Source organism: Ranitomeya variabilis, chromosome 2 (genome assembly GCF_051348905.1).
Source record: "Ranitomeya variabilis isolate aRanVar5 chromosome 2, aRanVar5.hap1, whole genome shotgun sequence".
Lineage (NCBI taxonomy): Eukaryota > Metazoa > Chordata > Amphibia > Anura > Dendrobatidae > Ranitomeya > Ranitomeya variabilis.
Window position 1 is genome coordinate 872,408,804 of NC_135233.1, and position 18,040 is coordinate 872,426,843.

An 18,040-nucleotide genomic window follows, 5' to 3' on the forward strand; every position below is an offset into this window, starting at 1 on the left:
CTATTCTGATATGCATAGCCCTCATTCCCATTCTGGTACTCATGGCCCCATCCCTATCCTGGTATGCATGACCTCCTCAACCCTATCTTGGTATGCATGGCCCCTATCTCCATCCTGGTATGTATGGCCCCCATCCCTATCCGGGTATGTGTGGTCACCCTCATCCCTATCCGGGTATGCATAGCCCCCATCCTGATCCTGGTATGCATGAAACCCTCATCCCTATCCAGGTATGCATGGCCTCCATCCCCATCCTGGGGTGCATGGCCCCATCTCTATCTCGGTTTGCATGGACCATCTCTCCCTATCCTGGTATGCATGGCCTCCTCAACCCTATCTTGGTATGCATTGCCTCCTCATTCCTTTCCTGGTATGCAAAGCCTCCTCATGCCTATCCTGGTATGCATGGACCCCTCATCCCTAGCCTGGTAGGCATTTCCCCCTTAACCCTAGCCTGGTAGGCATGGCTCCCTCATCCCTATCCTTGTAGGCTTGGTCACCCTCATACCTATCCTGGTATGCAGGACCCCCATCTCCATCCTGATATGCATGGCTCCATCTTTATCCTGGTATAATTGGCCCCATCCCCATTCTGGTATGCATGGCCCCATTAGAAAAACATTAAAAAAAACATAAACCATTATACTTACCTTCCTGTGCTCCCTCGAAGCGTCTTGCTCTGATGCCAGCAGCTGTTTTATGCTTACAACAGAGCATGGCAGGGACGTCATGTGCTGTTTAGAAGCTGAGGACAGATGCCGGAATACTCACTGCTCTCCATGCCAGGACTATGTGCATGTAGAGCAGTGAATATTCATTGCTCTTTAATAGTGGACACACTGTTAGGCCTCTTTCACACATCAGTGTCTCCGGTACGTGTAGTGACAGTTTTCTCACGTACCGGAGACACTGACACACGTAGACCCATTCAAATTAATGGGTCTATGCACATGTCTCCGTGTTTTCACGGACCGTGTGTCCGTGTGCAAAACACGGAGACATGTTCGTTTTTCTCCCTCAGCACGTACTGCAATACGTCCTGCACACGTGCACACGGAGAACAGTGTGCACTCTCCTCCGTGTGCACGTACCGCCTGCAGAATAGACAGCGCTACACTAAGCGCTGTCCCCCCCGCATGTGGTGCTGAAGGCAGAATTCATCTCTTCTCCCCCAGCATTCATTGGAGAGAAGAGGTGAAAGATCTTTTTTTTTTTTTTTTTTAGTGAAAAATAAAGTTTGCATGTGCCCCCCGCCTCCCCCCCCAGTGCGCCGCCTGGCCCCTTGCCGAAGAAATACTCACCTAGCTCCCGCGATGTCTCCTCTGTCCTCTCTGCGCTGGCAGCTTCTCCTGTGTGAGCGGTCACGTGGTACCGCTTATTACAGTCAGTGAATATTCCCTGACTGTAATGAGCGGTACCACGTGACCGCTCACACAGGAGAAGCTGCCAGCGCGGAGAGGACAGAGGAGACATCGCGGGAGCTAGGTGAGTATTTCTTCGGCAAGGGGCCAGGCGGCGCACTGGGGGGGGAGGCGGGGGGCACATGCAAACTTTATTTTTCACCAAAAAAAAAAAAAGATCTTTCATCTCTTCTCTCCAACGAACGCTGGGGGAGAAGAGATGAATTCTGCCTTCAGCACCACATGCGGGGGGGGACAGCACTTAGTGTAGTGCTGTCTCTCCTGCACGGTCCGTGTGGTCCTCAGGCGGCACGCGGATGCCGCACGTGTGCCACACTGATGTGCCACTTGAGCACACGGACACACGGACACGGATAACTCCGGTACCGATTTCTCCGGTACCGGAATTATCTGGACGTGTGAAAGAGGCCTTAGCCGCAGTCACCGGTTGCTGCAGCTGCCAGGCTTTTGCATGTCCCCGCAACTTAAGGGAATGAATATCGACTGCATTCCATGCCTGGATCCACTGCATTCCACCAAATACTCAACGTGCTACAATATCAATCACAGACAGCACATGGACAGCACACAGACAGCATTGATGGCATCTGTGTGCTCTAAACGATTTTCATCCATGATGCTGGTAAAAAAAGATGTCTCTGATTTTTGTTACTGATACAGTCAGCAAAAAAATACACACATATGAACAACCACATAGAATATAACAGCTTTGTATTATGTAAGCGAAAACCACCAATTTAACACATATGTGAAAAATGGATATCTGAATGAGGCCTAAAAGTGGGTATATCATTCTTTTATGGATATGCATCATCTTATTTAACTCACATTATAGCAAAATTGTATATAGATTTTGGTAATATATACATAAAAAATTAAAGTACAGTGCTATATTGCTTTTGCCTTGTAACTAAAGCTAACTGCATAGGGATATTTTGCTTAGCTCGGCTCCAAGTATTACTATAGGGGTTGTCTGAGACTGACATAATCATAGAGTAGGCCATCAATAAGAGATCAGGGTACAAGGGGTACACCAACCGATCAGCTAAAATCTTCAGTGACTAGATATAAGCAATCTACGGGGGAAAAACTCAGCAGCACCATACATTGCTTAGCGACTGCTGCCGAGTACTAAACTTTGTCTCTTACTAATTGCAGAACTTGGCATAATGGACCTCAACTGATCTCAAATGTATGACCCATCCTATTTATTAGGTTCAGTGCATTTCACTAGCAAAAGAAGTATCCCTTTTCACATTTGCTGTATTTACATTACAGTTACAATTGTTTTTTCAGAATCATTTGGTTCAATGCTACAATGGGGGTTACTGTAAGTTAAAATGCTCCAATCCTCTGCAGTGCCATTTTGGATGGCATAGTCCATTCTGTTCTGTGGAGGCCAATCTGGATCTTTCTGTATTTTTCTTTGCAACTCTCTGTATTTGCTTTTTGATTTGTAGTGAAACAGTCGCTTTATCCTGAGCCAGAGTTTTCTATTTTCAATAAACCACATCTAGGAAAAATAAAAATAAAAAAATAGTTGGTCCCAAATGGCAGTATAAAGAGTTCGCACTAATAAGTATATGGGATGTATACAAAATTGTTAGCTCTTGTGGTGTTCTTTTCTTATCAGCAAAAGCAGTCCCAAGTAAATAAATAATTTATTTGAGAGAATACAATACCATAGCCAACAGAGACAAGGTCACTCTCAAGGCACCTTATCACCAAACTATGAGGAGTTGTAAGGGTCTGTGGGTGAGCATGGATACATCAGAGGAAGGTGAGTTAAGTGTTTGTTATTTTATCATGTGCCTGCCAGCAGCACAGGGAGGGGGGGAGCATGTGTCTGCCAGCAGCACAGGGAGGGGGGAGCATGTGTCTGCCAGCAGCTCAGGGGGGAGCATGTACCTGCCAGCAGCACAGGGAGGGGCATGTGCCTGCCAGCAGCACAGGGAGGGGCATGTGCCTGCCAGCAGCAAAGGGGGGAGCATGTGCCTGCCAGCAGCACAGGGGGGAGCATGTGCCTGCCAGCAGCACAGGGGGAGCATGTGCCTGCCAGCAGCACAGGGGGAGCATGTGCCTGCCAGCAGCACAGTGGGGGAGCAAGTGCCTGCCAGCATCACAGGGGGGAGCATGTGCCTGCCAGCAGCACAGGGGGAGCATGTGCCTGCCAGCAGCACAGGGGGGAGCATGTGCCTGCCAGCAGCACAGGGGGAGCATGTGCCTGCCAGCAGCACAGGGGGAGCATGTGCCTGCCAGCAGCACAGTGGGGGAGCAAGTGCCTGCCAGCATCACAGGGGGGAGCATGTGCCTGCCAGCAGCACAGGTGGGCATGTGTCTGCCAGCAGCACAGGGGGGGCATTTGTCTGCCAGCAGTACAGGGGAGCATGCGCCTGCCAGTAGCACAGGGGGGAGCATGTGCCTGCCAGCAGCACAGGGGGCATATGCCTGCCAGCAGCACCGGGGGGAGCATGTGCCTGCCAGAAGCAAAGGGGGGTTAGCATGTGCCTTCCAGTAGCACAGGGGGGAGCATGTGCCTGCCAGCAGCACAGGGGGAGGAGCATGTGCCTGCCAGCAGCACAGGGAGGGGCATATGCCTGCCAGCAGCGTGGGGGGCATGTGCCTGCCAGCAGCACAGGGGGCATATGCCTGCCAGCAGCACAGGGGGAGCATGTGCCTGCCAGCAACACAGGGGGAGCATGTGCCTGCCAGCAGCACAGGGGGAGGAGCATGTGCCAGCCAGCAGCACAGGGAGGGGCATGTGCCTGCCAGCAGCACGGGGGGCATGTGTCTGCCAGCAGCAGGGGGTGGCATGTGCCTGCCAGCAGCAGAGGGGGGGAAGCATATGTCTGCCAGCAGCAGGGGGGTGGCATCTGCCTGATAGCAGCACAGGGGGGCATGTGTCTGCCAGCAGCACAGGGGGCATGTGTCTGCCAGCAAGCACAGGGGGGCATGTGCATGCCAGCAGCACAGGGGGTGCATGGGTCTGCCAGCAGCACAGGGGGGCATGTGTCTGCCAGCAGCACTGGCGGGCATGTGCTGCCAGCAGCATGGGGGGCATGTGTCAGCCAGCAGCACGGGGGGCATGTGTCTGCCAGCAGCACAGGGGGCATGTGTCTGCCAGCAGCACAGGGGGGGCATGTGTCTGCCAGCAGCAGGGGATGGCATGTGCCTGCCAGCAGCAGAGGGGGGGAAGCATATGTCTGCCAGCAGCAGGGGGGTGGCATCTGCCTGATAGCAGCACAGGGGGGCATGTGTCTGCCAGCAGCACAGGGGGCATGTGTCTGCCAGCAAGCACAGGGGGGCATGTGCATGCCAGCAGCACAGGGGGTGCATGGGTCTGCCAGCAGCACAGGGGGGCATGTGTCTGCCAGCAGCACTGGGGGGCATGTGTCTGCCAGCAGCATGGGGGGCATGTGTCAGCCAGCAGCACGGGGGGCATGTGTCTGCCAGCAGCACAGGGGGCATGTGTCTGCCAGCAGCACAGGGGGGGCATGTGTCTGCCAGCAGCAAAGGGGGGCATGTGTTATGATCCTAGTGGCAAGGATCGCAGGTCGGACTAGCTAAGTAACTGAACAGACTACTAGCTCTGGGGAAGTGGTAACTAGATTGACCGCAACCTGATCCTATCCGCAAACAACTATAGGCAGCCGTGGAACGTTACCTAAAAAATCCTAGACGTCTCGTCATGGCCTGAGAAACTGACTATTCCTGGAGGGAAAGTACGTCCTCACTTGCCTCAGTGGAATGACCCCAAAGATATAGAATAGCCCCCCACAAATATTAACGGTGAGTTAAGGGGAAAGCACAAACGCAGAGATGAAATCAGATTTAGCAAATGAGGCCCGCTAATACTAGATAGCAGAAAATAGGAAGGAAACTGTGCGGTCAATAAAAAACCCTATTCAAAATATCCACGCAGAGATTGCTCGAGCCCCCGCACCAACTAACGGTGCGGGGGAAGCAACTCCGTACCCCAGAGCTTACCAGCAAAAAGAAATCACATGTTAGCAAGCTGGACTAGACTCATCATACACAGAAATCATATTGCAGGCAGATGAGCAAAAAATATTCAAACAGAACTTAGCTTATCCTGAAGAGGCAGAAAATGAGATAATCAGGAGTAATCAGAATAGCACTGAATACATTGACAGCCGGCAACAAGTGGAAGTGAAGCTGAGCTAAATAGGAGCCTCCCTGGTGAATAACGAGGCAGCTGATCCAGCAGACCCGCAGGATAATAAACCAAACCACCAGGGGGAGCCAAAAAACCAAAGTCACACAATACCATCTGTGACCACAAGAGGGAGCCTGAAAACAGAGTTCACAACAGTACCCCCCCTTTGAGGAGGGGTCACCGAATTCTCATCAAAACCCCCAGGGCGATCAGGGTGAGCCACATGGAAGGCACGAACCAAATCGGCCGCATGAACATCAGAGGCGACAACCCAGGAATTATCCTCCTGACCATAGCCTTTCCACTTAACCAAATACTGAAGCCTTAGTCTAGAAATACGAGAATCCAAGATCTTCTCCACCACGTATTCCAATTCTCCCTCAACCAGCACAGGGGCAGGAGGCTCAACCGAAGGAACCACAGGCACCACATACCTCCGCAACAACGACCGATGGAACACATTATGAATAGCAAACGATGCCGGGAGGTCCAAACGAAATGACACAGGGTTAAGTACTTCCAAAATCTTATAAGGACCGATAAACCGAGGCTTAAACTTAGGAGAGGAGACCTTCATAGGAGCAAAGCGAGAAGACAACCACACCAAATCCCCAACGCTAAGTCGGGGACCCACACAGCGACGGCGGTTGGCAAAGCGCTGAGCCTTCTCTTGTGACAGCTTCAAATTGTCCACCACATGATTCCAAATCTGATGCAACCTATCCACCACAACATCCACTCCAGGACAGTCAGAAGACTCCACCTGACCCGAGGAAAAACGAGGATGAAACCCTGAATTACAAAAAAAAGGCGAAACCAAAGTAGCAGAACTAGCCCGATTATTAAGGGCAAACTCGGCCAATGGCAAAAAAGTCACCCAGTCGTCCTGATCAGCAGAAACAAAACATCTTAAATAGGTTTCCAAAGTCTGATTAGTGCGCTTGGTTTGGCCATTCGTCTGAGGATGGAAGGCCGACGAAAAAGACAAATTAATGCCCATCTTAGCACAAAAGGTCCGCCAAAATCTAGACACAAACTGGGATCCTCTGTCGGAAACAATATTTTCAGGGATCCCGTGCAAACGAACCACATTTTGAAAAAACAGAGGAACCAACTCGGAGGAGGAAGGCAACTTAGGCAAGGGCACCAAATGGACCATTTTAGAAAAACGATCACACACCACCCAAATGACCGACATTCTCTGAGAGACAGGGAGATCTGAAATAAAATCCATGGAAATGTGCGTCCAAGGCCTCTTCGGGACAGGCAAAGGCAACAACAAGCCACTGGCACGAGAACAGCAAGGCTTAGCCCGAGCACAAATTCCACAAGACTGCACAAAGGAACGCACATCCCGTGACAAGGAAGGCCACCAGAAGGACCTAGCCACCAAATCTCTGGTACCAAAAATCCCAGGATGGCCTGCCAACACCGAAGAATGAACCTCGGAAATAACTCTGCTGGTCCATCTATCCGGGACAAACAGTCTCTCCGGTAGACAACGGTCAGGTCTATCCGCCTGAAACTCCTGCAGCACTCGTCGCAAATCTGGGGAGATGGCAGACAAAATCACCCCTTCTCTGAGGATACCAGCTGGCTCTGAATCACCAGGAGAGTCAGGCACAAAACTCCTAGAAAGAGCATCAGCCTTCTCATTCTTCGAACCAGGCAGGTATGAGACCACGAAATCAAAACGAGAGAAAAACAACGACCAACGAGCCTGTCTAGGATTCAGCCGCTCGGCCGACTCGAGATAAATCAAATTCTTGTGATCAGTCAAGACCACCACATGATGCTTAGCTCCCTCGAGCCAATGTCGCCACTCCTCAAATGCCCACTTCATAGCCAACAACTCCCGATTACCAACATCATAATTCCGCTAGGCAGGCGAAAACTTTCTTGAAAAGAAAGCACATGGCTTCATCACAGAGCCATCAGAGCTTCTCTGCGACAAAACAGCCCCCGCTCCAATCTCAGAAGCATCAACCTCGACCTGGAAAGGAAGGGAGACGTCTGGCTGACATAAGACCAGAGCCGAAGAAAACCGGCGCTTCAGCTCCTGAAAGGCCTCCACAGCCGCAGGAGACCAATTAGTAACATCAGAACCCTTCTTGGTCAAATCCGTCAATGGCTTAACAACACCAGAAAAATTAGCGATGAAGCGACGGTAAAAATTAGCAAAACCCAAGAACTTCTGAAGACTCTTAACAGATGTAGGCTGAGTCCAGTCATGAATAGCCTGAACCTTGACTGGGTCCATTTCAATAGCAGAAGGAGAAAAAATGAAACCCAAAAAAGAAACCTTCTGGACTCCAAAAAGACATTTTGAGCCCTTCACAAATAAAGCATTGGCACGCAGGACCTGAAACACCATCCTGACCTGCTTAACATGGGACTCCCAATCATCCGAAAAAACCAGAATATCATCCAGATACACAATCATAAATTTATCCAGATATTCGCGGAAGATGTCGTGCATAAAGGACTGAAAGACAGAAGGAGCGTTAGAAAGTCAAAAAGGCATCACCAAGTACTCAAAATGGCCTTCGGGCGTATTAAATGCAGTTTTCCATTCATCACCCTGCTTAATACGCACAAGGTTATACGTACCACGAAGATCTATCTTGGTGAACCAACTAGACCCCCTAATGCGAGCAAACAGATCAGATAACAATGGCAAAGGATACTGAAATTTGACCGTGATTTTGTTTAGAAGGCGATAATCAATACAAGGTCTCAAGGAACCATCCTTCTTAGCCACAAAAAAGAACCCCGCACCAAGAGGGGAGGAGGAGGGGCAAATAAGTCCTTTCTCCAAAGACTCCTTTATATAACTCCGCATAGCAGCATGCTCCGGCACTGACAAATTGAAAAGTCGTCCCTTAGGATACTTACTACCAGGAATCAAATTTATAGCACAATCACAATCCCTATGAGGAGGTAGAGAACTGAGTTTGGCTCATCAAATACATCCTGGTAATCTGACAAAAACGCAGGGACCTCAGAAGGAGTGGATGAAGCAATTGACACCACAGGAGCGTCGCCATGAATTCCCTGACAACCCCAACTTGACACAGACATTGCTTTCCAATCCAAGACTGGATTATGAGTCTGCAACCATGGCAGGCCCAACACGACAAACATCATGCAAATTATGCAATACAAGAAAGCGAATCACCTCCTGATGAACAGGAGTCATGCACATGGTCACTTGTGTCCAGTACTGAGGTTTATTCGTAGCCAATGGTGTAGCATCAATTCCCCTTAGTGGAATAGGGAATTTTAAAGGCTCCAAAACAAAACCACAGCGCCTGGCAAATGACAAATCCATCAGACTCAGGGCAGCACCTGAATCCACAAAAGCCATAACCGGGTAAGATGACAGGGAACAAATCAGGGTAACAGACAAAATAAACTTAGGCTGTAAAGTACCGATGGTGACAGATTTATCAATCTTTTTTGTGTGCTTAGAGCATGCTGAGATAACATGAGCTGAGTCACCACAGTAAAAGCACAACCCATTTTGCCGTCTATAATTTTGCCGTTCACTTCTGTTCAGAATTCTATCACATTGCATAGACTCAGGTGTCTGTTCAGAAGACACCGCCAAATGGTGCGCAGGTTTGCGCTCCCGCAAACGCCGATTAATCTGAATGGCCAGAGTCATTGACTCATTCAGACCTGCAGGCGTAGGGAACCCCACCATGACATTCTTAAAGGGAACCTGTCACCCCGTTTTTTCGGTATGAGATAAAAATACCGTTAAATAGGGCCTGAGCTGTGCATTACAATAGTGTAGTTTGTGTACCCCGATTTCCCACCTATGCTGCCGAAATACGTTACCGAAGTAGTCGTTTTCGCCTGTCAATCAGGCTGGTCAGGTCAAAAGGGTGTGGTGTCCTCCCCCAGATCTTGCGTAGTGTTCCGTTGGTGGCGTAGTGGTGTGTGCATGCCCAAGGTCCCGAATCCTCTGCCAGGGGTGTGAAAACAACAGCGATGTCCGTTATTCCATTGGTGGTCGGTGGGCGCGGCCATCTTGCTTTGGCCGCAGAATCGGCGCTCTGCTGGCCGCGGCTTCAGGAAAATGGCCGCGGGCATCCGCGCGTGTGCAGATGGCTATCGCGGCGGCCATTTTCGTGAAGCAGAATTCGCATCTCGGCTTCACGAAAATGGCCGCCGCGATAGCCATCTGCGCACGCGCGGATGCCCGCGGCCATTTTCCTGAAGCCGCGGCCAGCAGAGCGCCGATTCTGCGGCCAAAGCAAGATGGCCGCGCCCACCGACCACCAATGGAATAACGGACATCGCTGTTGTTTTCACACCCCTGGCAGAGGATTCGGGACCTTGGGCATGTGCACACCACTACGCCACCAACGGAACACTACGCAAGATCTGGGGGAGGACACCACACCCTTTTGACCTGACCAGCCTGATTGACAGGCGAAAACGACTACTTCGGTAACGTATTTCGGCAGCATAGGTGGGAAATCGGGGTACACAAACTACACTATTGTAATGCACAGCTCAGGCCCTATTTAACGGTATTTTTATCTCATACCGAAAAAACGGGGTGACAGGTTCCCTTTAATGGCTTCAGAAAGACCTTTTCTGAAATTTGCAGCCAGGGCACACTCATTCCATTGAGTAAGCACCGACCATTTCCGAAATTTCTGGCAGTACACCTCTGCATCATCTTGCCCCTGAGAGAGTTCTCAAGATTAGGTTCCTCATAGAGCAATCCAAGGGCCAGAAAATACGCATCCACACTGAGCAATGCAGGATCCCCTGGAGCCAATGCGAAAGCCCAATCTTGAGGATCGCCACGCAAGAAAGAAATAATAATCTTAACTTGCTGAACAGAATCCCCAGAGGAACGAGGTTTCAAAGAAAGAAACAACTTGCAATTGTTCTTAAGATTCAGGAACCTAGATCTATCTCCAGAAAACAACTCCGGAATAGGTATTCTAGGCTCTGACATAGGACTGTGCACAACAAAATCCTGAATACTTTGTACCCTTGCAGCAAGATGATCTACACTGGAGGCTAAACTCTGGATATCCATATCAGCAGCTGAACTCAGAGCCACACCAAGATTAAGAGGAGAAGAGAAGCCAGACACACAGCAGCTAGACACACGGCAGCAAAAAAAAAAAAAAAAATATCTCCAAGCTTCTTTTCTCCTGCTTCTGCCATGCAATTAACACTTTATAGGCCGGCTGTACTGTTATGATCCTAGTGGCAAGGATCGCAGGTCGGACTAGCTAAGTAATTGAACAGACTACTTGCTCTGGGGAAGTGGTAACTAGATTGACCGCAACCTGATCCTATCCGCAAACAACTATAGGCAGCCGTGGAACGTTACCTAAAAAATCCTAGACGTCTCGTCATGGCCTGAGAAACTGACTATTCCTGGAGGGAAAGTACGTCCTCACTTGCCTCAGTGGAATGACCCCAAAGATATAGAATAGCCCCCCCACAAATATTAACGGTGAGTTAAGGGGAAAGCACAAATGCAGAGATGAAATCAGATTTAGCAAATGAGGCCCGCTAATACTAGATAGCAGAAAATAGGAAGGAAACTGTGCGGTCAATAAAAAACCCTATTCAAAATATCCACGCAGAGATTGCTCGAGCCCCCGCACCAACTAACGGTGCGGGGGAAGCAACTCCGTACCCCAGAGCTTACCAGCAAAAAGAAATCATATGTTAGCAAGCTGGACTAGACTCATCATACACAGAAATCATATTGCAGGCAGATGAGCAAAAAATATTCAAACAGAACTTAGCTTATCCTGAAGAGGCAGAAAACGAGATAATCAGGAGTAATCAGAATAACACTGAATACATTGACAGCCGGCAACAAGTGGAAGTGAAGCAGAGCTAAATAGGAGCCTCCCTGGTGAATAACGAGGCAGCTGATCCAGCAGACCCGCAGGATAATAAACCAAACCACCAGGGGGAGCCAAAAAACCAAAGTCACACAATACCATCTGTGACCACAAGAGGGAGCCTGAAAATGGAGTTCACAACAGGCATGTGTCTGCCAGCAGCGCAGGAGGGCATGTGTCTGCCAGCAGCACAGGGAGGGCATGTGTCTGCCAGCAGCAGGTGGGTGGCTGTTGTGAATTTGCTTTTTGCTCCCTCTAGTGGTTACTAGTTTTTTGACTCTGGTTTTTCTGTCATTCCTTTTATCCGCACCTGGGTCGTTAGTTAGGGGTGTTGCTATATAAGCTCCCTGGACCTTCAGTTCAATGCCTGGCAACGTAGTAATCAGAGCTAGTCTGCTGTGCTCTTGTCTACTGATCCTGGTTCCAGTTATATCAGCTAAGTCTGCCTTTTGCCTTTTGCTATTTGTTTTGGTTTTGTATTTTTTGTCCAGCTTGTTCCATATCTACATCCTGACCTTTGCTGGAAGCTCTAGGGGGCTGGTGTTCTCCCCACGGACCGTTAGACGGTTCGGGGGTTCTTGAATTTCCAGTGTGGATTTTGATAGGGTTTTTGTTGACCATATAAGTTACCTTTCTTTATTCTGCTATCAGTAAGCGGGCCTCTCTGTGCTAAACCTGGTTCATTTCTGTGTTTGTCATTTCCTCTTACCTCACCGTCATTATTTGTGGGGGGCTTCTATCCAGCTTTGGGGTCCCCTTCTCTGGAGGCAAGAAAGGTCTTTGTTTTCCTCTACTAGGGGTAGCTAGATTCTCCGGCTGGCGCGTGTCATCTAGAATCAACGTAGGAATGATTCCCGGCTACTTCTAGTGTTGGCGTTAGGAGTAGATATATGGTCAACCCAGTTACCACTGCCCTATGAGCTGGATTTTTGTATTCTGCAGACTTCCACGTTCCTCTGAGACCCTCGCCATTGGGGTCATAACAGTGGCATGTGCCTACCAGCAGCAGAGGGGGGGAAGCATGTGTCTGCCAGCAGCAGGGGGGTGGCATGTGCCTGCCAGCAGCACAGGTGGGCATGTGTCTGCCAGCAGCACAGGGGGGGCATGTGTCTGCCAGCAGCACAGGGTGGCATGTGTCTGCCAGCAGCACAGGGGGGGCATGTGTCTGCCAGCAGCACAGGGGGGCATGTGTCTGCCAGCAGCACAGGGAGGCATGTGTCTGCCAGCAGCACAGGGGAGGCATGTGTCTGCCAGCAGCACAGGGAGGCATGTGTCTGCCAGCAGCACAGGGGGAGCTTGTGTCTGCCAGCAGCACAAGGGGGAATGTGTCTGCCAGCAGCACAGAGGGGCATGTGTGTGCCAGCAGCACAGGGGGCATATAGTCACCAGGGGGGCCTGTACCTGCCAGCAGCACTGGGGGGCATACAGTGACTGGGGGGCTGTACCTGTCAGCAGCACAGGGGAGCATATTGTTACTGGGGGGCATGTGCCTGCCAGCAGCACAGGGGGATGTCCATGCCAGCACAAGGGGCATATAGTGACCCAGGGGGGCATGTGCCTGCCAGCAGCAAAGGGGGGCATATAGTCAACCAGGGGGGCATGTGTGTGCCAGCAGTACAGGGGGCATATAGTGACTAGGGAGGCATGTGCCTGACAGTAGCACAGGGGGGCATGTGCCAGCACAAGGATGGGGGTTATATAGATACCAGGATGAGGAACATATGATTTGTAAGACGGACACTGGCATTATAAGACAGACCGCCATTTAACATAAAAAAATATTTTTTTCTCTTTTTCTTCACCAAATTTGGGGGTGCGTCTTATAACCAGGTGCGTCTTATAGTCCGAAAAATACGGTAAATTGGAGGCAAGGTGTTAAAAATTGCATGTAAAATGCATGACCCTTGCATTACACTTGTCTGACTTTGCAAGAACAAAATTGGACCCATTTTAAAATCGCTAATGTGACTCCAGTATTAGGGTATGTGGGCATGTTGAATATTTGCTTGCCAAAATTTCTGCAAGGTTTCTGCATCTCTTGGCAGCAAAAACACTGCAGCAAAAACACATTTTTCACGTGTTTTTTCATGCATTTTCGACGCGGTTTTGCATGCATTTTTTGCATACATTTTTTGCATGCATTTTTGTACAGAAATGAAGGCTTTTTTAGCTAAATTAAGATATTTTTAAAAAAGTTTTGTAATGTAATTTCTAGGTACAGCACCTTATTTTTCATTCTGATGCAGTAGCTTCAGGGTAATGAGATTAGGGTTAGGTGTCAGCCGCTGTCATTGACACTAAGCCCTAAGTTTAGTCATGAAAAGCTGTCAGCCAGACACACTCATCACTAAAACAGTAAGTAAATGCACTCACGTGCATACACACTGTAACCAGACTATGTAGGAGCGTTAATAGAATGAACAACATAGGCTGTAACCAAACAACTGTTCATTTTTTACCAAAAAATGGAAAAAATTGTGTGGGCTCCTGTGTAATTTTCACAACCAGCAGAAAAGAAAAATCAACAGCTGTGGGCTGATGTTAACATTCTGGGAAGGAACCAATAGCCATAAAATTTCCCAGGCTATTAATGTCAGCTCATAGCTATTTGCTTTTACTGGCTAGTTTACAGGGGGACTCCAGAAAACAATTGACATAGTGTCTCCCTATAAAATTTAACTAGCAAAGACTAGAGAGACAACTGCGGGCTGATATTAATAACTGTCACACTCACGCCCTGACTGATGGGCATGAGCCAAGGGGGTTTGTGGCCCCACTGTGCCATGAACCAGACTACCCTGGAAGGGGCATGACTGACAGCTGCCTTGGTTTTCACTGGAGCCTCTGATGGTGAGGTCAGGCTTGTGCGGTAGGCAGCTGCCTGGTGCTACTCCAGGGTGTTGTCTGACTGTGGCTGCTGATCCCACTTGGAGAATAGGAACACTAGGACAGGTGTGTGCATCAGGCAGGACTAGCAGATGAGCATGGATGAAACTCAGATGAGTAGGCTGGCACGGCTGAGACACAAGGCTGGCAGAGACACAGGACTGGCAGAAACACAGGGCTGGCAGGCATGGCAGAGACACAGAGCTGGCAGAGACAGGACTGGCAGGAATGGCAGAAACACAGGGCTTGCAGGCACGACAGAGACACAGGGCTGGCAGGCACGGCAGAGACACAGGGCTGGCAGGAACAGCAAAGACACAGGGCTGGCAGGAATGGCAGAGACACAGGGCTGGCAGGAATGGCAGAGACACAGGGCTGGCAGGAATGGCAGAGACACAGGGCAGGTTGGTGTGGTGTATGAAGGAACAGGTAGGGACCTGTTCACACAGGAGGTGCAGGTACGGATATGTAGTATGAAGGAACAGGTAGGGACCTGTTCACACAGGAGGTGCAGGTAAGAAAACAAGCAGGAAGGAATGAAGTATGAAGGAACAGGTTGGGACCTGTTCACACAGAAGATGCAGGTACGGAAACAAGCAGGAAGGAATGGAGTGTGAAGGAACAGGTTGGGACCTGTTCACACAGGAGGTGCAGGTACGGAAACAAGCAGGAAGGAATGTAGTGGGAAGGAACAGGTTGGGACCTGTTCACAAAGGAGAGAACCGCAAGGCTGGGGATAGGAATGGTAGAGCAGCAGTAAATGGAGCAGCAACAGAAGCTAAGCAGAGCGGAACTGCAAGGAATGCGGAGAGGAGCTGCAGCAAGAGGTTTCTGCAGCAGCAAAAGCTAAGTCTCTGCAGCAGCAGAGTAGAGTAGAACGGAGCAGAACTGCAGGAGTGCGGAGCAGAGGCAAAGTTGCAAGAGAGCGAAGCCCAGGCAAAGTCACAAGGGTTCAGAGCAGGCAGAGCCGCAAGAGTGTGGAGCATTAGCAGACTGAGAACATAAGGAAAGACACAGCAGGGAAGGAAGTCACAGACAAGGAGACAGAGATAGGACTAAGCACAGACAAGGTAATGGAACAAGACAAGGTACAAGAACAATGACACAGGGACCAGGATATACAGCCTCCTGGAGGGCAGACAAACAAGGTCAAGGCAAGGCAAGGAGGCAAGGAGAAAACCCTCTAGAGAGGGAATAACAGAGCAAGGCCTGGTAACTCAGAAGCTAAACACAAACTGAGCTAACACATTGCACAAGCCCTGGAGGCCTCTTGGTAATTGGTCAGGAACAGATTAGACAGGTGCACCTGATTTTTATAAGAACCAGAGAGTTCAGGCGCCGCCCCCCTATGCACACAGCCAGGAAGCATGCAGGGAGCAGAGGCACAGAATATGGAGCAGGCAAGAAACAGAAACCTCATCATGACCTGGAGCAGTGGGTAAGATAGTGTGAAAGATGAGAGGCCATGCCGTGATGCCAACAGAGTTGTTACAATAACCTAGGAAGGGACCATGGATATTGGCTCTCTCCCAGACTAAAAACATCAGCTCTCAGCCACGTTTTAAAGATGCCCCAAATCTGGTGCTTAAACTTGCTGTTCTGACTTGCCCAGTATTGGTTGCAAGTGGGGTAATGGTTGGGGGGTTGATGTCACCTTTGTATTGTCAGATGATATCAAGCCCATATTTTTGCAATGGAGAGGCTTCTATAAGACTCCTCCATCACTAACCTCATAGCAATATTATAAAAAACACACACCCAGAATAGTCGTTTAATTGAAATGATGACACGGACTCCTTTACGGAATCTAAATTAAACCATACTCACAGAATGTCTAATCCACTGATGCCAACATCTCCTGCAACAAAAATAAAATAATAAACCACAATATTTGTAGCCTGCCCTCCAAGAAGATAATAATCCATAATGTCCACAATGATCTTGAAGAGTTTGAGAGCAGTCACTGATATAATTGCTCTCAAAGACAGCCGGCTTTAACACTAACACAGGAGGTAATCGCTCCTGCACAGTATAGCACTGAGCTGCAGTGAGAAATTTCACTGGAGCCCATCAGCTGATCAGCTCCGGTGATCTGACTTACATCACCACCGCTGCATGAGAAAGTTCAACGAAGTTAATCAGCTGATCAGCTCCAGTGATCTTTCTAATGGCTGCTCAGTGGTATGCATTGTGGGAGCAATGATGCTCCTATCAGTGTATCACCAGTGGCCAGTTAGAGTATTCACATCTCCTGAAGTGACTGTTCTACACATGAGATTGCCGTGGGACACTCGGGATTACGTGGACTAAGGGCGGACTGATGAGTGTATGGTGGTTTATTATTTTTAATTTCTTATAGAAGACATGGGCATCAGGGATTGGGCATTTAGGTGAATATATTTTGTTTTTTATTCTACATTTTTTGCAGGAGACATGGGCTTCAGGGATTTTGTGTTAAGTGAGTATAATGTGTTTCTTTTTTTTATTTGAATATATAGATAATTAATTTACATGCTTTTTTCTTTTTACTTTTTTAATTCTCCCATCAGCAGTTCTTTCTATCACTGTTATCAGTGACAGCAGATGTAGCCTGATGGGAGGAATAGTATCTCATCAGTCGGCACCAGCTGATCTGCGGTAGGCTTTTAACTGCAGGTCACCATATCTCTGCAGGGTAACTCCAACATCTGACAGCGTGATGGCGATAAACAGCAGTAACATTGCCACCAATCAGAACCGCTATGGCTGTGTTAACCCCACTGTCACGCAGTGTGGGAAACACCAGCATTTGTGCTGTGTATGACATTTGGCTATAATCGGAGATTAAATTGATGATTAAATATTGCAAATTCGGCCATTGTGATCCAAACCAAATATTGAAATATTCTCTCATCTCTTGTCAAGACTCAAAAGGTCTATAATACCATCAATAAATGTTAGGTGGTGGTAGAGACACTAAAAAAGGAACCTGTGATGAGGCAACTGAATTTAGCAAGTTAGCAATCAGGGGAGTTACAAGATCTACCATTCCACAACGCATGGTCTCTCAGTATATTGCAGTCTGTTATTTTGGTCACCATTGATCTAACATATTGAAGGTGTAGAGGCTCTGATTACAGTGATGTGTCTCTTACTGATCTGTGTTTTTCTTTTGTAATACAATCAGTGTTTTATCAACAGGAGATTTTAACTACAGGACAACTGTTCTCATGCATCCTAGTCAAACCACACCTCCAGCACTGATTAGCAGCTCTTTGTCACCATAAAAGGTACACAGAACAGTTTGCTGTAGGCAGCATTACACAGAGCTCAACAACTGAGCTTTCTTAGAGCTGCAGCAGAGAAAAACTGTGAATCTATCATAACTGCTGCACTCAGTAAACTAAGGTCACTGTGAGCATGGTCTCAGCTCCTACCTCATGGTGCTGTCAGATTACATGGCAAAAACCTGGTCACAAATTCCCTTTTAAATAGAGAACAGTTTTAACCCTTTCCCGACCTCCGCTGTACTACTACTGCTCTGCGGGAACTGCATTTCTGACCAGAGCAGTACTAGTATGGCGGCACGATCAATGCGGCCTCACGCTGAGCGCTGCGGTGATCAGGTGCGGGTGTCAGCTAGCACCGATCATGGGCATTTAACACCTATGATGCAGCTGTTAGTACAG

General features: G+C 48.9%; 1 protein-coding gene across 1 annotated transcript in view; it reads right to left on the reverse strand.

Annotated features, from left to right (window-relative positions):
* Positions 1-2,124: 2,124 nt before the first annotated feature.
* The window catches only part of LOC143808064 (putative cation-transporting ATPase 13A4), a 536,127-nt gene continuing 520,211 nt past the window's right edge, over positions 2,125-18,040 (reverse strand). The window contains exon 30 of the mRNA XM_077290323.1: positions 2,125-2,934. Within this exon, the coding sequence (XP_077146438.1) occupies positions 2,689-2,934 (246 nt within the window). The 3' untranslated portion in view covers positions 2,125-2,688. The remainder of the gene's footprint in view (positions 2,935-18,040) is intronic.